This window comes from Marmota monax, unplaced genomic scaffold (assembly GCF_021218885.2).
Source record: "Marmota monax isolate L192 unplaced genomic scaffold, Marmota_monax_Labrador192_F-V1.1 WCK01_AAM20220418_F8-fsc00192, whole genome shotgun sequence".
NCBI lineage: Eukaryota > Metazoa > Chordata > Mammalia > Rodentia > Sciuridae > Marmota > Marmota monax.
Window position 1 is genome coordinate 2,243,957 of NW_026693786.1, and position 26,373 is coordinate 2,270,329.

General features: G+C 39.1%; 1 protein-coding gene and 1 pseudogene across 2 annotated transcripts in view; one reads left to right on the forward strand and one right to left on the reverse strand.

Annotated features, from left to right (window-relative positions):
• Positions 1–1,818: 1,818 nt before the first annotated feature.
• Positions 1,819–3,254, forward strand: LOC124105073 (trafficking protein particle complex subunit 13-like; annotated as a pseudogene).
• An 8,370-nt stretch (positions 3,255–11,624) lies between these two features.
• LOC124105031 (coiled-coil domain-containing protein 43-like) overlaps positions 11,625–26,373 on the reverse strand; it is a 101,374-nt gene continuing 86,625 nt past the window's right edge. The window contains exons 1-2 of one of the 2 annotated variants that reach the window (XM_058584901.1): positions 13,974–14,119; positions 11,625–13,377 (exon numbers count right to left, since the gene is read on the reverse strand). In XM_058584901.1, the coding sequence (XP_058440884.1) occupies positions 12,670–13,332 (663 nt within the window). In that variant the 5' untranslated portion in view covers positions 13,333–13,377; positions 13,974–14,119 and the 3' untranslated portion in view covers positions 11,625–12,669. Of the gene's footprint in view, positions 13,378–13,973; positions 14,120–26,373 lie in introns of those variants that run through there. The other variant, XM_046462117.2, reaches the window with a different exon arrangement.

Here is a 26,373-nt window from a genome sequence, read left to right on the forward strand (position 1 = left end):
CAGCTATAAAGTTGGGTGTACACAGCAGCATTACACAAGATGAGGCTCAAGAAGATTCTACAGTGCATGAAGAAGCATCCCCAATGCATGACCCAACAGTCATAGCAGTAGCAATCAACTTTGGGGCAGCCCTAAGGGGGCAGCAGTAAATGGACTGCATTTTCTTAATGCATAAAACTTCAAACAGTGCACTTACTTGCTTGTTTGCTTTTACTGGAAGGAGAAATGGCCAGAGGTAAGAGTCTAAAACAATCTATGGACTGTGGCCAGTAGTCTGTCTGAAAGGCCCAGGATTTGGATAAAACATGATTGGAAAATAGGAGTTGAAGAGGCCTGGTGAAAAAATATGAGGATAGAAATCTCCACATCATCACAGAATGTGAAGATACTAGTGTTCTGTGTGAATGCTCACCAAAGGGCAATCTAAGTAAAGGAAGATTTTGATAATCAGGTAGAAAGGTGACCCATTCTGTAGATATGTGAAGCTCCATCCATTGAGACAGCATTATAGGGACTGTTTAAGTAGTTCCCTCAATTGTGTAGGTCAATTCCCTATAATAAAAATCCATCTATCTATCTGTCTATCTATTATCTATCTCCTACTGGTTCTACTTCTCAGGTCAGACCCTGATATAGGAATTATTTTGATTGACATAAGAGTTATTTTGAGGTCAAGTCCTTTCTTCTGTGCAAAATCCTGCTTGCTTTGTTCTGAGCCTCCCTATACCTCATCCTATTGCCAGTCACCAGAGTGAGTAAGTATATTGTGTTTTGCTATTGTATTTGATGATTCTTTGATTACTAAGGGCCTTGCTGGTCTGCCAAAGAGACTACCCATCCAAGAGCTAGCTGATTCCTAGATACAGAAAACAACTCCCTTGCAAGTGTACCTGTCATATGCAGACCAACAAATTCAGGGTCCATAGCTATCAACTATGTCCTTTACCAAGCTCTTGAAGATTAAGCCACTATTCCCTATGAAAGGTTAATAATATTGAGAACTGTTTGCTAATCTTGTTCCCAGAATGTGCTGTCCCCAACTGCCAAACTGCAGAATGTATCCCCTCACCCGGTTGCAGGCAAACCGCCCACTCGCCCTGACCCGTCAATGAACTTCCCTCCCTGCCCTCTCCAAGGAAAGTATATAAGCTCTGCTTAAGCTGTTCTCAGGGCTCTTTGCTCTATTCAAGTGAGCTCTGAGCCCCAGCATGCTGGACCCCAATAAACCCTTTGCTGTTGCATGAGACAGTCTCTTGGTGGTCTCTTCCTCCGACGCTCGCCTGACCTTTACACCTTGCCTTGTTATTACTCCAGGGCCAGGCACTAGGTATCTAGGGGCAGTTTCTATGGCTCTGAGCCCACTGATGTTATTCAAACTAGAAAGTCCTATGTCTCCCTGTCCTGCCTTGCCTTACCCACAGAAACCATAATAATGACTTGTGCTTATACTTGCCCCTGGTTTCTTCTGCCTCTAGATCAACCCTAATATTTCCTCATGTGGTCCTCTGAAGTGCACTGTGTCCTCTTTCCTTGGGAATTGTAAGTAATAAACTCTTCTTTCCAAGGCACTTATATCAGTGTCTGTCACCTTACTCTATCTGATTAAAATGAATCCTGGATATATTTTAAAACAATGAGGAAAATTGTAGTCAAAATGGAAAGGAATCAACCCAGACAGGAAATCTTTCTGTCACTCAGTGATGCTGTCTTCTAAGCATAATTGTTCATCAACTCTCCAGTCACTTGAGAAGATAGAGACATGTCTGCTAATTTCTCTAATCAGCTCATGAAAAGTAGATTTCCACGTGAAGATTTGAGGGAAAGATTGACATCACCACAAATCCTCAGAACTACATTTCCAAGGAAGAGATAAAAATTAGAGTTATGTGAGAATTCTCGGTGATAGCAATTAAGTTGTAAAGACAATATTGAAAACCCTGATCTTCAGACGAGCACTCAGCACTTACATCTTTTAGTCTCCATGGCTACAGTGGCAGAACTTGGGGCCAACTCTATTGATGATGTCATTCATGACCAAGTAATAGATGTTGAAGAGCTGTCCCTGTGGCTTCAGTGTCTATTCATTCAACTTACTTCGGAGAGAGAATGTTTTTTAATAAAATCTGCTTATTTTCTCTCTCCGCACCATTGGACATTGAAACCAAGTTTTACAATTCAGAAATGGGTGACTTATTTCTTGAAGTCCAGATTCAGAATATGTCATCTTCAACTGTGTTTATATAAAAGGTTTCCTTAGAGCCATCTGAAATGTACACTGGAGTAGAATTAAATACTGTTAACCAGGGTGGAGAAGATGAGTGTACCTTTGGAACAAGGACATTTTTGCAATCAACAGAAGGACGCCAGTACTTATACCACCTTCAGCTGAAGCCAGAATATTCAGAGAAAGCTAGTACTATTAGGGGACTAATGGATATGGGAAAATTAGATATATTATGGAAAAGAAATCTGGGTGAAATGGCAATACTACAGACAATCCAGCTTGAAAGAGAGGCTCCATTTTATGGAATCATAAAGCTATCTTTGGAGAAAATCCCAGATACTGTAATTCTGGAAGAGCCTTTTCATATTACCTGCAAGATAACAAACTGTAGTGATAAGAAAATGAAATTGGTTTTGAAAATGTGTGATACATCTTCTGTTCGTTGGTGTGGATATTCAGGAAGGTACCTTGGAAAGCTGCCCACAAAGTCATCTCTCTGCTTTACCCTAACACTACTGTCCTTAAAACTGGGCCTGCAAAGTATTTCTGGCATACGAATAACAGACAAAGTATTAAGGAAAACATATGACTATGATAATGTTGCAAATGTCTTTGTAGTACCTTCCATTGTTAAAACGAAATGAAGAGACTTTTCAATGCTTTGCTTCCAAGAGAGTTTCACAGAAAAGCTTTCTATTCTTTTATCCAGCAAAAAAAATGATCAACTAACAATAAGTATAAGGGCAGATTATTTTAATTCATTTCCTTTGAGATTTTGCATGTTTTTGAGAATTAAACGTGCTGATTTCAGAAAGAACAATCTGGAGTGTGCCAAGTTTGGAGTTTGTTCACTTGTCTCTCCTCGTCCATGTGGGGTTGTCTCTCTCCATGCTCTGCTACGTAAAACAGACTTTCCTATCCTTTTTTAAAAATTATGACCCTATGAGGTTGGTCATGGCCTCTATCAGGACATGCAGGTGTAAGCCGGGAGCAAAAAGGTTTCCTTCATAGGCCATAGCCATCTCCCTTCCTTAAAGCTTCCCATTGGGTCTGCCGACCTTGCAGGTGAGCCGCCTGAAGAGCCAAAGTGGTAGTCAATGACGGGTAAGATCCCCAGAGGGGGACAACCTAAGACAGGCACACTCTCGAGTAAGGCAAACACCTGCAAAAAAAACAAAATGGGGGAGATATAGGGCATGATGTAACGTGGGGCATGTTGCATCAGAAAAGAGGAAACCTAACTTGCTGGCTGCTACTCACTTCCCAGTCCTGGGGCCACAGGTGGCTAAGAGAGCACCTAGCGATTAGTCAGAAGGCATTGCCATGGGTTGTGATGAAGAATCGGACCACCTCTAGGATAGGCTCAGAACCCTTCTGCCCTCAAGGACAGCTCATGTGTCCCATTACTGCCTGTAGGATGGGTGTAGATGTAAATTCTACCCACCCTGCTGACCTTTACCCTGATTGGCTCCTGTACATTATATTAGCTGTGTATGTTTTCTCATTAAACGAGATCCTGCTTTGACAGTTAAAAAAATTATTTCTTACATACATCACAATAGAGGAGTGCATTACATTCATAATTTTTCCCTATCCTTTTCAATACATCTTTTCCTACTTCTGTGCTATCTGATGTCCTTAGCTCCTATGAAAGTACTTTCATGTGTGAATAGTTGTTTGAATTGATGTTTCCATGACATGCTATAGAAAATCCTATTTCACCATTTTGCAAAATAACCTTGAAAGAACTTTTTAAAATTATAAATGTTTTAAAAGAAATATTATCATTAGAATTATATATACGTTTTAGTAAAACAGATTTTCTTTATAAAGTCTATAGGATGCTGGAAGCAAAGAGAACTTCACTGGTGATGGGATTTTCCATGAAGATTTGGGACATTGGAAACTCATGAAAACTTGGTATTTTCTCAGAACAGGCCATTGGTCAGAGAACACTGGTTTCCGCTTAAATTCAAACTCTCATACAAATCAACATTGTGGTACAGGACCATGTCTGGAGGAGCCCTATTCCTACAACAGATAGCCCACCCCTACTTTTTGAGTCATTGAAACAGACACAAATTCATACCCTTAAAAATCTGAAAACCTCACATTAATAGAAAATATTGTTTGATTATAGTAAATTGCTATTCTCTATGTAACGAAATCCAGTACACCAAAGACCTAGGACTTGCAATCCAAGTAACTTTCCCTTCAAAATGGTAGCATGAGTTTTGAAAACAGAACAAATGACTTTCCATTTGGGTAAAAAATGCAACCTTTCTTTATGTGATTCACAAATATGTATTTCAAATAGGATAAAATTATAAAAATTCAAGGTATAAAATAAATATTTTATAGTTAATTACATGAAAAAATATGATCGTTTCTTAGGATTTTTTTTTCTTAAAAAGTGTTAAAACAGGGGCTATGGCTGTGGCTCAGTAGTACAGCTCTTGCCTAGCATATGTGAGGCACTGGGTTTGATCGTCAGCATCACATAAAATAAATAAAATGTGTCCATATACAACTAAAAGAAAAAAATTTTAAAAACTGTTAAGACATATTGGAAAAGATCAACAATTGACTACAATAACATTACAAACTGCTGCCAAATGTTGATTTATGCTGCTTATGTTAGTTTAATCAGTTTATATAAGGTTTTTGAATATAAGAAAAATAACCCTTTATCTTACCTATATGTGTTATATTGTATTTAAATTCAGCTTTTGATCATGGTAGTGTATTAGAAAAACTTTCTATATGTATGTATTCCAACACATATACCAATGACATATAAAAATGACCATTCACAAAGTTAAGTCTAACATACAAACATATTAAATGTACTCCATTTATTACTTAGCTCCTGGTTTTTATTCTACCTCTCATTGATTCATTGATTTCTTAATAATTTCCCCTCAAAGATCTCAGAAATCTTTGTCTCCATCTGTACAAAATTCTGTTCCATGATTTCATGATATTTATTTAAGTGTCATAGTGTGTCTATGATGGGACTTGTGGGGTAGTTGTGTTAGGTATATGTGGTGCATGTGCATGCACATGCATGCGAGGGTGCCCTGTTATTTATCAGTCAGGTTCTCAATGGAAAATAAAGAATAGAGCCAAATTTAATAAAGGGATTATTTATAAAAGCATGGCCAGTGAGTCAGAAAAGCAGGAAGAGGGATAATACAGTAACCCAGAGGCAATAATAGCAGGGAAAATGTGCTCAGCTTTTAGTCACTGTTTCAAAATACCTGAGAAAAACAACTTAAAGGAGGAAAGATTTATGTTGGCTTGTGATTTCAGAGGTTTTAATCCATGCTCCCTTGGTTCCATTTTTTTCTAGTTCTGTGGTGAGGCAGAACATTGTGGTGGGGAGGGATGTGGTGGAGCAAAGCTGCTCACCTCCTAGCAATCAGGAAGCAAAGATAGATAGGAAGAGACAAGGGACAAAATGTATCCTATAAGGACATGCCTCTATAGGCCCACTTGCTCCAACTAGGATCTACCTCCTGAAGTTTCCACCACCTACCAATAATGCCATTAGCTATGAATCTACCAATAGACTAATCCATTGATGAGGTAAGAGCCCTTATGATCCAGTCACTTACCAACAGCCCTGTCTCTGAAAATTGCTGAATTATGAACCAAGCCTTCAATAAATGAGCCTTTGGGGGCATTCCAGACCTGAACCATAACAGGAGCTCCTAAATTCCATTATTTCCATGGATAATTCATTTATAAATTGCTTCTATACCTAGAAATTACTGCTTAAATGCTAAAAACAATGTGGAAGGGTAAAGCCTTAAGGAAAACATCATCATTTAAAATGATGTACCTTGTATTTTCAAAAATCAGTAATTATATAATTTCTGGAATGTTTTTCTAAAGAAAAAACTGATAGGTAAATGAAAGACTGAAGAATAAAGTTGTTTCTTTAAAGATAGCAGTATAATGACTCCAGGAGATGGAGCAATGTGGTAGCTAAGATCTTGTGGTGATCATCTCCAAAGACATAGCAATTTGAACAGCTGTTAATGCACTAAACAACCTTCACAAGAACTAAGGAAGACAGGTAAGAGAACATAATTCCTGGTTTTAGTATAAAAGACACACTGAAGAAAGAAAGAGTTGATTGAATCACCCCTCCCCCAACTTCAAGTAGTATGGAGATACCTCCCTCTTCTGTTTGATCTATTGTGCTATTAATAATTCTCATTTTTGTGGTATAAAGGTGTATTAATAATTGTAATGCAAAAAAATGAGAGCTCATGTATTATGGCATAATTTGGCATGAACATACTCTATACACAGTTGTGAAAAATTGTGCTGTGAATGGATAATTATGTATGTAATGCACTCTATTATTGTCATGTAAGAAATAAATTAAAAAATTGTTCTCATTTTTAATTTTTCTTAATATTTCTTAGCTCAAGGAGTTTCATGATTTTTAAAATTGCTTTCACCTCTGTGTCAAGTTTCTCTGTTGTAGTATTTAATTATTTCTCTGTGTTCTCTTAAAGTTCATTTAGTTTTAAAAAAAAAAACATCTCTTTTACATTTTCTAAGAATTGCCCCTTACTGGTTACTATGTGGTCAGTTTGCTCCATGCTATGCTGACCTTTATATCAGGTCATGGTTCCCTAGAAGTTCTTGATGCTTATTGGTGTGGAAAGTCATCTGCACATCGAAGGATTAGGCATTTATTATAGTCTTTATAATATGGCTTTGTTTGTGCCTGTCCTTCCAGAAATTCAAATGGGCTGCTTATTTTCTCTGAGCTTGTATTCACTTGTGCTATTTCAGCACTGGATTGTTCCTGAAATTCAGATTTGCTATGCGTCCTCTGTTGGTGTGTTGTTATTGTTTTAGCACTAGAGGGCAATCCACGCCCAGGTTTTCCCCAAATATATAGTAGGTGTGTTCAGCATGAATTGGGTGAGAACCCTACAAAGATAGTTCATCCCTACAAGCCTCTTCTTGGGACTGAGATAGGTCCAAATGCTCATCCACAGTCACCAACCTTTAGTCAAGCACTGTGGAATTCTTACTGGCTCTGGACAGTATCTCATGAAGGAACCAGCCCCAGTTTCCTATGCCACACTGTGGTTACAAAAACTGCAATGCTGCATCACACCCTGAACTCACAGCCTGCCAAGACTAGCATAGCACTGGGTAAGACCAAGGCCCACACCCTCACTGGCTATCTACTGCCAAGGTGGACTTACGGCCCTAGACCACTGCAACCAGCCACAGGTGATGCTAACTGAAATAGAGGTCAAATAGACTGGGGTTGTGTGCTCTGCCCAACATTAGGGCTGTTTCAGAGGATTTATCTGTGGGACTGCTCAGGGCATAGGCACCATTAGGATCTCCCCATTGCTAGCTTTTGCTAACTTGGCACTTCTAAGGCAAAGTCCTGTGCTTACCACCCTGTATTACTCCAGTAAATAGAGTCTTGCTCCATGCTATGCTGCTCAATGTGGGGTAGTATTAGTGAAAGCAATCCGTTCACCACTAAGGCTAGAATGTGTTGCACCTGAGTCTCAAAGACATAAGAAAATATGCAGTCTCAGTGATGCATTCAGGTTACCAGGAGGTTTTCAACACCCTCTTTTGATTATTATAAGCTGCTCTATTAGCTCTTTTATGAAAACTGAGAATTTAGGTTACTTCCCTCCTCCAAGTATTATTTACTATACTATTTTTAGTTCTTATATCTTGTTCTGTCTCATCTTATATTATGCATCATGTGAACAATATGAAACTACCATGTTTTAATTTAAAAGGCTGAATCTCACCAAATTTGTATACTTCAGCTTAACTAAAAGAAGCTAACGCCAAAGGGGAGGGAGGGAGGCAGTAAAGGGGTAGGAAAATGGTGGAATAAGATGGACATCATTACACTAGGTACATGTATGATTGAACGAATGGTGTGACTCTACTTCATGCACAACCAGAGAAGTGAAAAATTCTGCTCAATTTGTGTACAATAAATTGAATAGCTTTCTACTGTCGAGTATAAGACAAATAAATAAAAAGAAGCTAATAATATCATTGTTTTTCTTCACTTTTTCACACTACTTGTCTTCTGTCTCTGTATCTTTATCCACATATTTTCAAAGTCCTATAATATTAGTCATAAGTAAAATCTCCTGGAAAACAGAGAAGAGAGGGAGGGAGGGAGAGAGGGAGGGAGGGAGGGAGGGAGAGAGGGAGGGAGGGAGGGAGGGAGGGAGGGAGAGAGAGAGAGAGAGAGAGAGAGAGAGAGAGAGAGAGAGAATGAGAAAGCATGCATAGGGCAATTGTGACAATAAACATGAGAGATTGAGAAACAATTTAAGATAGCCAATAGATACCTTGCAGGAAGAAAAAAAATACAAACAAGCAAAGACAACCATCAGATAGCCCAAACTGAAATGGCCCATTGAGTGGTACCTGGGATAAGTGTGAAAAGATCCTACAATATGGTGTATCGTAGTGAAATTTTGGAGCAAGTCTAAGTAGAAACTTCAAAAATGTCCAAAGTGAGGACTAGGGAAACATGGGGTGAAGGATATGAAAACTAGACTGGCTTCATATACCTGTCATTGTTAACACTAGGTACTAGCAGACAGGTATGTGGGATAGATCCTGAGAAGTAAAACTGTTTGCATAAATATATGAAAATTTTAAAAAATTTATAGGTGCAATCAAATTATTCTCCCAAAATTCCAAGTTACATTACTAAAAACAGTGTGTGCAATAGCAAACTATAGAATTAGCCAAGGTGTCCATCAATGGATGAATGGATAAAGAAATGTGGTATATACACAATGAAATTGTATTAAGCCATAAAGAATATGTCATTTACATGAAAAATGGTTGGAAGTTTAAAAAATTATGTCAAGAAAAATAAGCCAAACTTAGGTCAATGCACATATTTTTTTCTCTCATATGTGGAAGCTAGAGAGGAAAACAGAAAAGGAAGTGTGTGTGCGGGGAGGTGAAAATCAAAAGGAGATCAGTATAGTAGAGAAAAGGGACCAGGGGGAGGAGGAAGGAGGAGGCAAAGAGAAAATACTGGGGAATGAGATTGGCCAAATTATATTGTTATATTGTGTGCATGTATGAATATTTAACAACAAATCCCACCATTATATATAACTATAATGCATCAATAAAAATATGGAAAAAATAAAATCCCGTGTTTAAAATTGCTCATTTCCCTCCATTCTAACTCATACTGGATAGCTATCCATTAAATTTTTTGTTCAACCTCAACCCAACAGATGATTGATTTGATTTGCATTTGGCTAATAGTGAAATGAGAATTTTAAATGTTTTGAGTGCTACGTTCCTTTTCTATTTTCTAAAGAATTCATATAAATTGTATTACTGCTTGAAATACTTGCCCCCTTTGGGGCCCCTCACTAGGAAAGGCTTATGTTCCAGCCCCATGGATATCAGGATTGGCTTTGTGACTACCATGGCCTATAGGATCCAAGTGGAAGTGACACATGCCACTTAAAAGATTTAAGAAACCTTGTATAGTCAATCATGAGAACCAACCTCTCACTTTCGGATTACTCTACAACATACAGTGAATTTCAAAGGGTGAATGAACCTAGAGACATCCTGATTTCATCTAATTCTGGGGAAATGGACAAATGAGGGGAGCAAATGTTCTAGTCCTATCCCAACAAATCTGACTGAAACTTCCATCCACAATGATTCTATAAACATTAAATCAAGCACCAAAAGCTAGGTGATGCTCTAGGCCATGGTTTTGGCAAGATTTTTTTTGGTGACTTATTTTATTTAAAGACAATTTTTTGTAATGCCTGGTTACAGGACTTTATGAAGAGGTGACATATTTCCTTTTCCTTAACCATGCATTTTTATTTTCAACCTTCTGCAAAATGGTGAAAGTTTTTGTTAATCTCCTAGTTAGTGATATAAAACAAAGGTCATCAAACCATCTCTAAGGAGCTAGGTAGTAGGTTTTAGAGGCCACAATATGGTCTTTATCATGTGCTTTTTTTTTCTTATAAATGCTTAAAAATGTAAAACAAAAGACATTTTTAGTTTGTACCATACAAAAAGAGATGGCCAAATTTGCCCTGCAGTTGGTAGTTTGCTGACTCCTAGTATAAAAATATCTACTTTGTCTTGTCAGAGAAATTGCTCTTTTTAGCCTGACAGTCTACTATTGCCTGAAGTCAAGTAGAGAAGGGCCTTATTTAAATTCAATGTGGCATGTGAAAAAGGTAGAAATGAAGAGTTCCTGCTCACTTTTTTTTTTTTTTTTTTTTTTTTTTTAAAGAGAGAGTGGGGAGAGAGAGAGAGAGAGAGAGAGAATTTTTTAATATTTATTTTTTAGTTCTCGGCTGACGCAACATCTTTGTTTGTACGTGGTGCTGAGGATCGAACCCGGGCCGCACGCATGCCAGGCGAGCGCGCTACCGCTTGAGCCACATCCCCAGCCCCTCCTGCTCACTTTTGACTCTCCCAGGCAGTTTGTTCTTCTTTCATTCATTCATTCAATAAATTGGTTAAGCACCTACTATGTACACTCCTAAGTATCTTTGTTAGCAAGATTTCCAGTGTTTCTTATTTATATGTGGTGCTGAGAATCGAACCCAGTGCCTCACACATGCCAGGCAAGTGTGTAACTGCTGAGCCCCAGCCCTAGCCCCATGTTTCTTTAAAAGGGTTAATTTTCCCAGTGTCTCTAAACCAGGTAATTACCAGATCTTAATATTCATGTTTAGGAAAAATTGGAACAAAATTCCTACTGGCACTCAAAAGAATTCATGATTATAAAAAAATGAATCTAGCTTAATAATCAGTTGCACTTAATACTGACACATCCTCGTGTCACAGCCTAGAAGAGGAAAAATCTAACTATCTTTATATCAAAAAATCTTTTCTCCCATAGGTTGAAATGTTCTTTAAAAAAGATCTCAGATCCTGAACACATTCCAAATAATTTCTTCCCACTTTTCTTGTTTGCTGTCATGTAACATAAAATCTGGATCCAGATAGGGTTCCTCATTAGCTTTTACTTTCTTTCTTTCTTTTTTTTTTTTTTTTGCAGCACTGGGGATTGATCCCAGTGGTGCTCTAACACAGAGCTAAGTCCCTAGGCCTTTTTGAGACTAGTTTAACTTGCTCAAGCTGGTCTCAAAGTTGTTATCCTCCTGCCTCAATCTTCCCAGGAGCTGGGATTACAGGTGTGCACCACCCCAACCTGGCTTCCTCATTAGCTTTATATATCAGCCATAGAACAATACTATATTTAGGAGTAAATATCACCTCTGAAGTAGTTTGTATTTCCACTTTTCAGAGGAATGGTCATGTTTCTTCTAGTTAAAAACTCTAACAGTTAGCTTTTTGAATCCTGATATTTATCCATGGAAAACTTATTCAAGGCAAGAGAAGACATTTTATTAAAAAAAGGAGCCAAAAGAAGATGTGGGGAAAAAGGCACACACATTCATTGCTGGTGGGACTGCAAGTTGGTGCAGCCAATATGGAAAGCAGTATGGAGAATCGTTGGAACACTGGGAATGGAACCACCATTTGACCCAGTTATCCCGCTCCTTGGTTTATACCCAAAGACTTAAAACCAGCATACTACAGGGGCACAGCCATGTCAATGTTCATAGCAGCACAATTCACAATAACTAAACTGTGGAACCAACCTAGATGTCCTTCAGTAGATGAATGGATAAAGAAAAATGTGGTATATATACACGATGGAATATTACTCAACAAAAGAGAGAATAAAATCATGGCATTTGCAGGTAAATGGATGGAGTTGGAGAATATAATGCTAAGTGGAGTTAGCCAATCCCCAAAAAATAAATGCTGAATGTTTTCTCTAATATAAAGAGACTGATTCATGGTGAGGTTGGGAGGGGTAGCATGGGGGAGGATTATATGAACTCTAGATAGAGCAAAGGGGAGGGAGAGAAAGGGGAGGGGCCATGGGGGTAGGAATGATGGTGGAATATGATGGATATCATTACCCTAAGTACGTGTATGAAAACATGAATGGTGTGACTCTACTTTGTGTAATCAGAGATATGAAAAATTGTGCTCTACATATGTAATATGAATTTTAATGCATTCTGCTGTCATATATAACAAATTAAAATAAAAAGGAGCCAAAGGAACACAAAACTTCTGTATTAAATGTAAAGATTGCCCCAGTGCAGCTCTTTGTTAAAGACATCAATTATAGTAATCTGGTCACCCACACCACCAAAATAAGGCAAATTTTGCTATTAGAAGTGATTGTGACTTTCCTTTTGACCATGCAAACAAAAGTGGAAATGTTTTGGGACATCACTATGCAATATTCTACCATGTCTCTTAAATACACATAATGCAAAATCAGTTTTCCCTTTGATCAAGTTCTTGATGTGGAGAAAGAATTAAACAGGTCAGGGTTATCACTTTCGTGCCCTTCTCTGTGTCTTTTTCTTTTCCTTGCGTTCCTGCTTGGCTAGTTTGTCTTTCTCCTTCTGTAGCTTGTCCTCTTCCTTCTTCCTTTGGGATTCATCCCGAAGTGAGTCTCGCTCCAATTTCTGAGCTTTGAGGACATCTTCTACATTGGTGTTTCGAAACAGAGATTTGTCAGAACTAACGTTCATCATGGTGGCACCTGAATCATACTTTCCATCTGCTTCATCTTCTTCATCTGTTACATCAGCATACTGGGCCAGCAGGGCAGCTTTTCTCTGTTTTTCCTCTTCTGACACTACCCTTGGCTTCACTACAATCTGTGCCTGCTTCTCAATGAGGATAGTAATGGCCTGTACCTCATCTTTTTTCACTTTGGTGACAACATTCTGAGTTTCAGACCACCGTTCCACAATCTCCTTGCAGATATTACGGAGGGAATCTTCTTCCAGAAAAGCACACAGGATACCCTGCAGAGCATCCAGCTTCTCTTCCTCCTCCTCCTCCTGCAGGACACCAAGGATGTAGGCACCATAAATGGCTTGGTCCACTCCCAGCACCTCCAACCATCTGTCCAGCCAGGATCCAAAACCCCTGCCCTGGCCATCACTTTCGCCGGAGGCTGCCACATCCACTTCGCAGGGTGCTGCCATCTTGGGGTCGGGGTTGATATTGTCTTATTCTTCCAAGATAATTACCTGTGGAAATTCAATACATAAAGTAGCCAAAGTGGGTTACTCTGGTTAAAATGAGTTTCCCTAACCACTTCTAGTGAATCCCTGGCACTCCATAAAGTACAATTTGAAAACTACTGTTTGGAAATCCACCCAAAGGTTTTGATCCTGACATGTTTGTTTAGCATATGCTATCATCCCATCCCTCCTGTCAAGGTCTTTTGTTTTCTTTAGGAAGAACTTTCAGAATCTCAAGAGATCTACCCCTCTTTCTAGCCAGTCAAATGGCTCAAGATAAGACCAGCCATAATCAATCAGTAGCTTAATAGTGACTACTGAAGAGAATAAGACTGGTTAGTGAGGGACAGGCAAAAGGAGGAAATCAGTATACATATAAAATTTCCCTTTCTTCTCCTTTCCTTTCTTTCACCTCTGATCATGAAGGTTTCTTCAATATTTTTCTTTTGGTGGCAGTATTGCTCCACTGTAATAAGACCATTCTTTCCTCCCACCCTTGGCTTTTGAAAAACAACTACAATTTAAACAAGTCTATTGTCTTGAAAAAATATTTTATAACTAGGTCTGGGATTTGCATCTCAAGGAGATTTCCTGGAACCTACCCCTAATATTCTCTGTCCAGTCTTTCTCGATTATATTGGAAAGGCAGGTCAGGCAGATCCTATGATCTCTGTTTCTTTTTTTTTCCCAATAATTTCTCCTTGGGTATAAAACAGACTTGCTCATTATAGAAAATTTGGAAAACACAGAAAAGGTTAAAGAAAATGACAAACATCATCCTGAATCCCATAAACAACAGAGAGTACTACTGTTGGAAGTTTTTTTAAAAAAATCTTTACAAATAATTTATTCTATTACTACTACTACTACTACCACTACTACTACTACTACTACTTTTAAAAGCCCTTCTAAATGTCTAGAAGGACTACATATTTCACATAAGAACTTTTCCACTATGCATACAGCACTGGTAAATAAAATTACACATATAGCAAGGTTGTAATTTGAGGTAAAAACCTTCTAATATGACCATTTGGTTCTTGAACCTTTTCCTTCTCACTTCCTTGTACTTTCAATTCAGTGGACAATATAGGCATATACAATGCTTGGAGACTGAACATTATCTGTAAGTCATTTACAGAGGACAAGCTTTCCTATGAATTTCAAAACAAAATGTACAAAATGTGCTAATTTTACTAACTACTTTATCACATACTGGCATCCTCTTTAACATCTACAGAGTAGATGTCACAAAATTGGGACTCATTTACACATTATATACGCAGTAGAACAAAGTGCACAAAACACAGAAAAATGATGCATGCAAATGTCCAAGTATGAACACACTAACATTTTATCTTTTGCAATTGCTTCCCTCCCACATCCTTCACATAGCTGAACAAGTACAGATGGTACTATCCTGCTCACAGAGGTGGTTTTACATTTTCATCCCAAACACAACATTTCATATGAATTTTAGCAAAAAAGATATTTACAAAGAGAAATTTTATTATCTGTACATTTAACATATATTGGACACTTCTAAACATCTAGACAGACTAGATGTTTCATGTAAGGACTCAATTTGCCCGTGTAAACAACAGTCTCAAAACTGCACACATGTAACAATAGTTCTAATTTGAAAATGCCTTTAAAATATAATAATTCTGGACCTTTAGCAACACAGTGGACTATAATGCTGAAATTTTCACAAGATAATCTTTCCTAGGAATTTAACATAAAACAGAAAATTTGTTTACTAATTCTACTTCTGTCATAGACTGGCAATCTCTATAGCATCTAGAAAGACTAGATGTAGATTAGGACTTGTTTGTCCTTTGTATACATTATGTACACAGCAAAGTGAAACAAACACATAGACTAAGAAATAGTGGTTGCTCTTGCCTCATTATAAACATACCAGCATGGTGCTCTTTCCCTTTCCTTCTCCAGAGAACCAGCACACAATATATACTACTCGAGAGGGGTTTTGGCAATTCTCCCCACCCTCAAAACATTTCATATGATTTTTTTTTCATTTCATATGAATTTTAACAAAAAAGAAATTTACAAAATATGTTGCATTTTACTACTTCTAATTTTGATGTATATTGGGCACTTTAGAATACCTAGAAAGACTAGATGACCCAGTGCAGTAGTGCACACCTGTAATCCCAGCGGCTCCGGAGGTTGAGGCAAGAGGATCCTGAGTTCAAAGGCAGCTTCAGCAAAAGCAAGGTGCTAAGCAACTCAGTGAGACCCTGTCTCTAAATAAAATAGAAAATAGGGCTGGGGATGTGGCTCAGTGGTCCAGTGCCCCCTGAGTTCAATCCCCAGTATCCCTCCCCGCCAAAAGACTAGATATTTAAAAAAAATACTTAACATTGTCAACTATACATACAGTAATGAGGAATAAAATTCACACACAAAATAATGGTTATAATATGAAAAACATCTTTTACATCTGACCAGCCTGGCATAGGATCTTCTTTTCCTTCTCAGCAGTCTTCTGCTCCAAGTCCTCTAACCCCCTGAACAAATGTTGAAAAGAGTTGCTCCTAGTGGTGGTCTATCTAACAACATTTCTTTTCTTTTCTTTCTTTTTTTTTTAATCTAACAACATTTCAAAGTCATTTACAGAATAGAGTAAAAACAAACAGGCATTTACAAAACATGTTATTTTCTTTTTTTTAAAATTTACTTTTTAGTTGTACTTGGACACAATACCTTTATTTCGCTTATTTATTTTTATGTGGTTCTAAGGTTCTAACCCAGGGCCTCACACATGCTAGACAAGTGCTCTACCACTGAGCCACAACCCCAGCCCCAAATACACGTTATTTTCTCTCTCTACTTTATCATATTTTGTCAACGTCTTTACGTCTAGACTGTCCAGATGGAGCAGTTTTCTTTTAAGGGTTGGGAGAAAGTTGAGAGCAGTGTTCTCATTCTGCAGAAACACGCCTTCTACAAGGGCCAGTGAACCTTCCCCAAGGCGGGGCCACTGAGCCCAACGTGGTGCCTTCCTCTGCTGTTTCTCTCTTGGCCAGAACTCACACCAGCAGAACAGGGTCTGCTAACCCTTGCACCCCATGGCTGCTAACCACCGTTCCCCCACGTGGATCCCCAAGTTCGCCCTGATGGCTGCTATCCGTCCCCACCCCTGCCCTGTCCCACCCCACTGGCCTCTAACCCGTCCCTGCCACTAACAGTTCCACCCAAACACTGCCAACTGTCTGTGGGCCACTAAGTGCCACCCCCAGCCCCTAACGGTCCCCGCCATGGACCCCAACAGGCCCCCGCCAAGGCCTGGTTTCCCCACCTGCCAACCGGCCCCAGTGAACCGCTCGGTACCCCCAGCCTCTAACGGTTCCCCCATGGACCCCTAACAGCCCCCACCCCCTGACGGCCTCTAACGGTCCCCCCAAGCTGCTAACTGTTCCCTGATGGCTGCGAACAGTCTCCCCGACCGCCCTCTATCCCCCACCGCCCTCTAACGGTTTTCCCAACGGCAAATCAGTCCACCGCCGGCCTCTAGCCGTTCCCCCGCCCGGTCAGCCTCTAACTGTCCCCCAGGGACCGCTAACCGTTCTTGTCTCCCCTATGTTCTCCCCGTTGGCCACTAACTGGTCCCTCACCGACCGCCAAGTCCCTGCCGCCCCCACCCGCCCTCGACGGCCTTAAACTCCCCTTGTAGTCGACAGGGACTTCACTCACCTTCCTGAACAGGTGTTAGGTAACGCCTTTGTCTCGTCAGGAAGATGTGAGGTCTCGTTCAAAACCACAGTGGTCACCCACGGCCCTGATCTGGGCGGCCCCGGGTCTAAGGTTCTAACCCAGGGCCTCACACGTGCTAGACAAGTGCTCTACCACTGAGCCACAACCCCAGCCCCAAATACACGTTATTTTCTCTCTCTACTTTATCATATTTTGTCAACGTCTTTACGTCTAGACTGTCCAGATGGAGCAGTTTTCTTTTAAGGGTCTAACGCCTGGCCCAGCTTTCCACCCTCTCAGGACCTTGAGGCCCCTGCCAGCCTCTATGACGTTCTAGCGGGGGCCATTTTTCTCGCCTCAACTCGCCTCACCTCACCTCACCTCACGCCGCGCCACGCCGCGCCACGCCGCGCCACGCCGCGCCACGCCGCGCCACGCCGCGCCACGCCGCGCCACGCCGCGCCACGCCGCGCCACGCCGCGCCACATGCTATGCCCCAGGCCTCATCTCGCTTCACCTCGCCTCACCTCATCTCGCCTTATCTGGTCTCGCCTCACCTTGCCGTGCCTCACCATGCCAGGCCTCGCCTCGTCTCCCCTCGCCATGCCTCACCAAAGGCACCATGTCCTCAATGGGGCCTTTGACTGGGTGGGAGAGAGCTGGTCCAGGAGACCTGGCAGCCCATGGGTCCCGGCTCAGACAGGCCATAGAGGTGGGGCTAGGGGAGAGGCTGGTCTGTCTATTCTTTGTGGCCTGGGCCCAGCCAGTGGGCAGCCACAGCACATATCTGCAAGGCACAAGCCAAGGCTGGTCCCTGTGTGCCCTCCAGCTCACCCAGGGGCCTGGGTCCAGAAACCCAGAGGGTTCTCCAGCAGTAGACCATGCTCTGTTTCTCACCATGCTTCTACTGTTGACTATTTGAAGCAAGTCTCTCCAGTGTTTTCTTTGTACATGTTTTAAAATCATTGTGATCATATACTACGTATAATGTAGTGTTATTTTTAACAACTTGTATGTCATATGCATGTTTACAGGTTCTTTAAAATCTTTTAAAAATACTTTCTAAAAGATTCAATATATTTTAAGGTATCATTTTAATGTCTGTGGATGACGTGGTCTCCTTGAATACCACATGGATATATTGTAAGTTAATTATGATTTTCTTTGAAATGAGATGTTAACATAGTTTTCAAAATACTGTTATTTTACTTTTTTTTTTTTTTTTTTTGCTGTGCTGGGGATGGAACCCAGGGCCTCATGCATGCTAGGCAAGCCCTCTATCATTGAGCCACATCCCCAGTCTCCAAAATAATGTTCTTTTAAATAATATTTCTATCAATTGAGTAAACCAGATGTTTCCTGGGAAAAATTTATCTCAAAGGACATAAAGACCAGGTGACATTTAGCACCTACCCTATTGAAGAATGCTAAACTTTATGGCATTTTCTGTACTGTCCCCCAAACTCACCAATTTAAGGAGGAGAGAAATTCCTTTAGAACTTTACAGAAATTGAAAAAAAAAACTTTTTCAAGATTTCTAATTATCATTTATTATCATACTAGTAAAACTAGTAGATCATTGAAGATGATGTCTTCAGTGCTGTGATTGGATCATGCCTGCTCAAGTTCCAATCCATGGAACTGCCATACTTGCACATGTTTTCAAAAGAAGTCATTGCTCTTGATTGCTGTTATCAAGCATTGCAAGAGATCGAAAACACCTTTAAGAAATAAAATATTAGTGGTAGGGTGTCTGGCACCTGGAGTAGACCCAGCTAATCAGAAAATTCAACCCACTCTAGGTTAGCTGGGGGGGGGGTGGCGGCGGCAGTTATTTGAGATAGTCTTTCTGATTTAATACAAAAATTTATTCAAATTACCCCGAATTCTGCCTCCAATTCCATCATTTACAAGGATTCACCTAGTCTTCCATCATTCTTCTATGTCTGGTTCACAAATTTCCTCTCATGACACCATACTCAGACAGCCATCCCAGACAGTGATGGAAGCAGGTAGTAGAGAAAGTATAGAATTCCTCTCCTGCTACAGTCAATTGTAATTGAGACAAGACAAGAGTACAACTTAGATTAGTAGCCATATAACCTCAAGTAGCATAATGACCCAGAATGCATCAGAGCATTCCAACATGCACATCACTTTAGTTCCTGGTTTACTTTTCAGTTCCAGCTATCTATGATGCATTCTTCCTATGTTCTTACTGGGTATAGAACCTACCACTCACAGATCATAGCCCATATACATTTAGTGCCACCACTACTAAGTACATTTTTGGAAACTCTGTTTTTCACAGTAGACCTGGATGAAAAGTAGGACATTATTTATTGAACTCCTTTCTTCTTTAGTATCCCTTCAAGTAAGCACTGATCCTTTGTATTTTAAAGATACTAACTACTGGAAAATGGATGAAAGAAACAAAATATGAGCATTGACCCAAATTGAAGATTCTTACAAAATTACAAAAATTGTGGTGTGGTCTTCCTAAATGCCTAAATGGTATTATAGCAGCAAGAATCTTAAATGTCTATTGTTTTTTTTAAAAAAAATTTAGTTGTCAATGGACCTTTATTTAATTTATATATTTATGTATTTATATGTGGTGCTGAGCATCTAACAGTGCCTCACACATGCTAGGCAAGCACTCTACCACTGAGCTACAACCCCAGCCCCTTATGTCTATCTTAAGGTACACTTTAAGAGCCTAGACTGGTTGCCTTCAATACTTAGAGCAAGGCTGGGATCTCCCTTCTTCAATATCCTGGTACTACACTACAGTTTGTATCTAGACGGTCCCCCAAAGGCTCACATGTTAAAGGCTTGATCCTCATTTTGGTTCTGTTGATAGGTAGTGGAGACCCTTAAGAGGCCATGTGTTGTGGGAGGGCTTAGGTCATTGGAGGAATGCCCTTAAAGGGAATTGTGGAACCAGGCCCCTTTTCCTCTCTTGGCTTCCCAGCCACCATGAGGGAAGCAGTTTCCCCTGCCATGTGCTCTTGGCATGATTATTGCCTCACCCCAGTCTCAGAAGTAACATGGCCAAACAACTGTGGTCTGAGACCTCCAAAACTGTGAGCCAAAATAAACCTTTTCTTTTATGAAGTTTATTTGCTTCAGGTTTTTAGTGGGGTACATTTTATTGCTGCACAAGGAGTAGTGCATGGTAGGTAAATCTTTTTGAAATCCCAGACATTGGTTTGCTAGGGCTGCTATAACAAAATACCACAAACTGAATGGCTTAAACAACAAAAATTTATTGTCTCACAGTTCTGGAGGGTATAAATTCAGGGCGTCAACAGCTTTGGTTCTTTCTGAGGGTTGTGAGAGAGAAATTGGTCCATAGCTCTTGACCAGCTTCTTTTTGCAGGGTTGCTAACAATCTTTGGCATTCCTGGGCTTGTAGATGTATCAGTCCTATCTTTGTCTTTATGTTCACATGATGTTCTCATTGTGCATGTCTCTGTGCTCAGACTTCTTCTTTTTAAATAAGAATACCAGTCATGTTGGATTAAGGGCTCACCTTATCTCAATATGGCTTCATCTTAACTAAATCCACAACAACCCTATTTCCAAATAAGCGACTGACATTTAGCACTTTGACATGTAAATTTGAGGAGTGCACAATTCAATTCATAAAATTTCATGTACATGAAAATGTTTTTATTCTGCCTTAAAATTTGACTGGCTATGAAAGGCAAGTATGGAAATAATCTTCCTTCAGAAATTTGAAAATATCATTCTATTGTTTTTTTGTGTTCTAATGTTGCCTGTTGAGAAATCTAAAGTCATTATAATTCCTAATATTTTACATGTGACCTGTTTATATCTTTCTAGAAACTTGAATGTTTGCTTTGCCCCCAGCATTATGAAAGCTTACACTGATCTTATTTGGTATGGATCAATTTTCACACATTGTTATAACTACTATGTAGTCCCTTTTGTTCTATAAACCCATATCTTTAAGTCCTGGGACATTTTCTTGAACTTTTGGATGATATACTGATTTTCCTGCTTCCATTTTCATTGTTTTTTCTTTTTCTATTATTTATGTTATGTTAATTATGTTATATTATTATATTAATGTTAATTAATTATTATATTAATGTTAATTATGTTATACTAATGGACTGGTCTTCTAATTTGTTTATCTTTTTATCTAGTTTTAATTTCTCTGTTATTTTCTTATTCTGTGGAATATTAACTTAACCATCTTCAAAAAATCTACTGTTTCGCTCTCTTTTTTTTTTTTGTATCAAAGACCTAAGAATTAGATCAGAAACTATGCAACTCCTAAAAGAAAATGTAGACTCAACACTACAACATCTAGGCACAGGCAACAACTTCCTCAATAAGACCCCTAAAGCTCAGGAAATAATGCCAAGAGTTAATAAATGGGATGATATCAAATTAAAAAGCTTCTGCACAGCAAAGGAAACAATAAAGAATATGAAGAGAGAGCCTATAAAACAGGAGAAAATCTTTACTAGCTACTCTTCTGACAGGGGATTAATATCTAGGATATATAAAGAACTCAAAATATTAACACCAAAAGAATCCCCAAATAAACCAGTTAATAAGTAGGCACATGAACTAAACAGGCAGTTCTCAAAAGAAGAAATTAAATGGTCAAGAAATACATGAAAAAATGTTCAACATCATTAGCAATTAGGGAAATACAAATCCAAACCACACTGAAATTTCATCTCACTCCAGCTAAAATGGCAGCTACCAAGAATGCAAAGAATTAATGCTGGAAAGGACATGGAGAAAAAGAAACAAGTTTACACTCTTGTTGGGATTGTTAATTAGTACATCCACTCTGGAAATCAGTGTGGAGATTACTCAAAAGACTAGGGCATGGAACAACCATATGAGCTATACTTCTCTATAGTGATACATGCATACCCATGCAGCACAATTCACAATAGCCAAACTATGGAACCAACCTAGGTGTCCATCAATGGATGAATAGATAAAGAAAATGTGGTTTATATACACAATGGATTTTTACTCAGCCATAAAGAAAAATGAAATTATGTCATTTACAGGAAACTGGATGGAACTTAAGAACATTATGTTAATTGAAATAAGCCAAACTAAGAAGGTCAAGGAACATATGGTTTCTTTCATATGTAAAAGCTAGAAAAAGGAAAAGAAAAGTGGGAGGGATCTCATGAAACCAAAGGGAGATCAGTAGAGGTAAGACAGGGAGGTGGGAGGGGAGGAAAAGGGAAAAACTGTAGAATGATATTGGCCAAATTATATTATTATATGGTGTGCATGTATGGATATATAACAATGAATCCCACCATTATGTACAACTATAATGCACCAATAAAAATATGGAAGAAAAGTTTCTCTTTGTTATAATGTTTCTACATTACAAGAGAGTTTTGGTTGTTGTTCTCTGGATGTTCCATTTGTGTAACATCTTGTTCTTATTTGTTTATGTCTCTCCCTACATAATCTCTTTTTTGCTCTAAAATGCCTTTTTCTGTTTGTTAGTCTCCCCAGTTGTCTCATAATTCTTAGATGACTGCTCTTACCTTTAATCTGGTTGTAATCTTTAAATTTACATTAAGGATTTGTTGACTGTGAGCTCTATTTTAAACTCATATCACGGCACTAACTGCCAATATAACTGCACCTTTCCTTTAAAATGTCCATTTGCCCCCAGAATACATTTCCATTCCTCCCCAACCTAAAGGCACAGGCCTATCTGCCAGGTTTCTGGGAAACCTATAGAAGAAGGTTTGGGGGAGTTACTCTGAGTTTAGAATAATAGCCCTGTCCACATCAATGCCTGGTATCCTTCCACCAAGATAGCTTTAATTTTAACATACCTGGAAAATAAATGCTCAGATTTCTGCTAAAGTGGAGAAACAGAATTGTCCAACACCATGTAGTTGTAAGGAAGTAGTATGGGAGAGAGAATCTAGGGTTCAAACCTGCTTATTAAACAGCTTTCAAACAATAATCCTTATTTTAGCCTCTTTTATTACATTACATTAGGGTTGTAATTCAGTTTTCCTCATTCTAAACTTATGGTAGGATTTCATTTTTCCTTCCTCTTTGGAGATTAAGCATTGTCATATGGCTTGTTCTGGCTATGAAATGTGAGAAGATAACATGTCATTTCTGGGAAGAAGGATTAAAAGTATATGATTTGGTATGCTACATTTTCCCTGCTGTGGGAATCATAGAAATATGTTTCAAGATGGCACCCCCACAAACCTGGGCACCTACTTAATTACATTAGATACTAGCATAGGCTCTCTCTCTCTCTCTCTCTCTCTCTCTCTCTCTCTCTATATATATATATATATATATATATATATATATATATATATATATATTTGTTTTAGACCTATGAGATTTTGGCTTGTTTGTTTTATAGTATAACCTAAATTCCCCTTCACCCTTACTTTCAGTTTAACTATTGCCACCATTCCTGAATTCAGCATGAAACCTGTTTGTCATTAGCTCTCCTAGCTTCACATTGCATCTTTGTAGGCATGTTAAGTTGGTTGCTAATGCATCTTCATTTTCATTTCTAAAATTTAGTTGCTTCTATCTCCTCTTGTATTCCCACCCTCTTTATGGATTTATGCCTTAAAGAAATATTCCCTTTCATCAGTTTAAATGAAGTTTCAAGAGATAAGGAAACTAGATGTGTGTTTAACCCACTATCTTTACTCAGAAGTTTCCTCTCATCCACTTTTCACATGTATTTCTTTCACCCCAACCCAAATACCTCCTGTCCCAGAAAAACTTGAAACACTCAGAAGATGAAGGAAAATTGAAGGATATGTTGTTTTTTGGACCCATACCATGAGGGCCTTTGGGTTCTTGCCATCTGTCACAGCTTGAGAATTGGGGAGAGCCACCCAGGACTGCCAGAGGCCATGTAAAGGAAATGGTATTCTGGTAAAGCTGTGTTTATACCATCAGGGCTCTAGGGCTTAAATGTACTCATCCTATTCTAGTGTCTAGCTGAATTTTTCCCCAAAACACTTACCTTAATGTGTTAGTTAGCTTTTTGTCACTGTGTCTGTGACAAAAAGACCTGACAAGAACAACTCAGAGAAGGAAAAGTTTATTTGGGCTCACAATTTCAATAGTTCAATCCATGGCTGGCCAAGTCCATTGCTCTGGGCCCAAGTTGAGTGGTAGAACATCATGGTGAAAGGCATGATGAAGGGAAAATGCTTAGCTCATCACAGCCATGAAGGTGGGTGGGGAGAAAAAATGAATATCAGGAGGGTCAATATATAATTTCCAACGGCACATCTCCAGTGAGCTAACTTCCTTCAGTCATGCCCCATCTGTCTATAGTTACCACTCAATAAGCGTCTTCAAACTAGGACGGACTGAGAGGATTATAGCTCTCATGATCCAATCATTTCACCTCTGAATATTCTGTTATAAACACAGGAGTTTTTGGAAAATACATTATATCCAAACCATAATACATCACAGACCAGATATCATCCTATAGACCATGGAGCAAATGAAGTACCATGTGTCAGAATGAGTTTTTCATTTTCTGAAGGCAGTATTTTTGCATAGCTTTATGTTCCCCTGGGATTTCCTAGGTCCTTTATTAATGTACCCCGTGATTCTAACTGTGTTCTAGCTCCTTAGAAAGTTAGGCAGTAGCATGCAAAATATGGAATGTGCTGGATCAAGAGAGAAATATTTAGCAGCTTTGGAGATCTGTTTCCACTTGCTGACCTGGTCTGAAAGACAAGGGTTATAGAACAGTCACCTGAGGCTGACCCCTCTGAGGCCCCAAGGAACTCTGGCCTGGGCTTCATGGAATCTGTGTCCTAGACCATACTCAGGTCTGTGATTTGGGCAGAAAACTTCAACTTCCTGAGCCTCTCAGTTTCCTCAAAACCCATCCAGATCAAACATGCTATAATTCATGTAAGTTAAATAGTACTGGAATTGTCATGCTCAGGATGATAGTGGTTCAAGCAGAGAAATTAACAAGATAGGTAAAGTTGACATTCTTGGGAGAAATAAAATTTTTTTCCAATTAAATGAACATCTCCTAAAGCAGTTCTCATCAGCTGCCTGTATGAGTCAGCCTTGTGATACAACTGCATGGATAGGAATTAGGAAACGAAAAAGAAGGTGGTGAGAGGCCCACTCTGCTTTTAACCTGTCATAGCAAAGCAGGAATGTAGTGCTCAGAGCTGAGCATCACATTTTAGGGGGATGAAAAGAGAGGTTGGAGAAGTTTCAGATCTGTGACCAAGATGATGAAGGAACTCTGAACTATACCACATGAGGAAGAATAAAAGGGACTGTGATGAGTAACCAGGAAAATACCTCAATTAAATTTTCTGCCCATGTTTTCAGTTGTCTGAAGGGCTCTTGTGGGAAAGAGGAGTGACTTCAAATGTGAATCAACGGGTGTACTGGAGAACATTCCATAGAGAGACAGAGTTAAAGTTAATAGGAAGATCCTGCTACATTTTAGAGCGTAGGATACCTCAAGAGTAGTTGGTTCCTTGTGTTAAAATTTTATGGGGAAAAGGCCAAGATTACCATTTGAGAGAAATAACTTATAAGGTACAGATATCAGGAGAGGAGTTGGGTCAAATTATCTTTATGTCTCTTTCAGATCCATTTTAGTGGAAAAGGAATTTTATCCATGAGGTCTGGAATTCCAAGTAGAAGGAATTTATATACCACCATTTATAAGACTGGTTCTATCCACTGGCTACTGCTTGCCACATTTAAAGATCTCAGAACTTTTGTTGTGATTTCTCAAAATTCACAACTTTGGATTGGGGGTGTTGATCATTGGTAGAGAGCTTGCTTAGCATGTGCAAGGTCCTGGGTTCAATCCCCAACACTACAAACAAAACAAACAAAAACTCAACTGTTTCAGTTTGCACATTCTTATCTGTCTCTTCTAAGTGTAAATTGAATATCTGAATCACAATATCACAAAGTTGTTGAGTTTCACACATGAAAATGAGTATAAAGCTGTTTGGAAGGGCCACAGAAATACAGGATTATGATTTTTGGTGTTATCACATTCACTGACCTGGGTACAATTTGATCTTTAATAGATTTAAAGGAGGACAGCTTCCCTAAGGTAAGAAGAGGCAGTTGGTTTGCTAAGTTATTCCCTCTATGGCTTCTGACTAATGATTGCTAACTTATAATCACCTCTAAAATCATCAACTCTTCCCAGTGGAGCCACATGAAGTTAAAATGGAAAGAGGTGGTTGAAAGCTGAGTATTTGGTGGTAA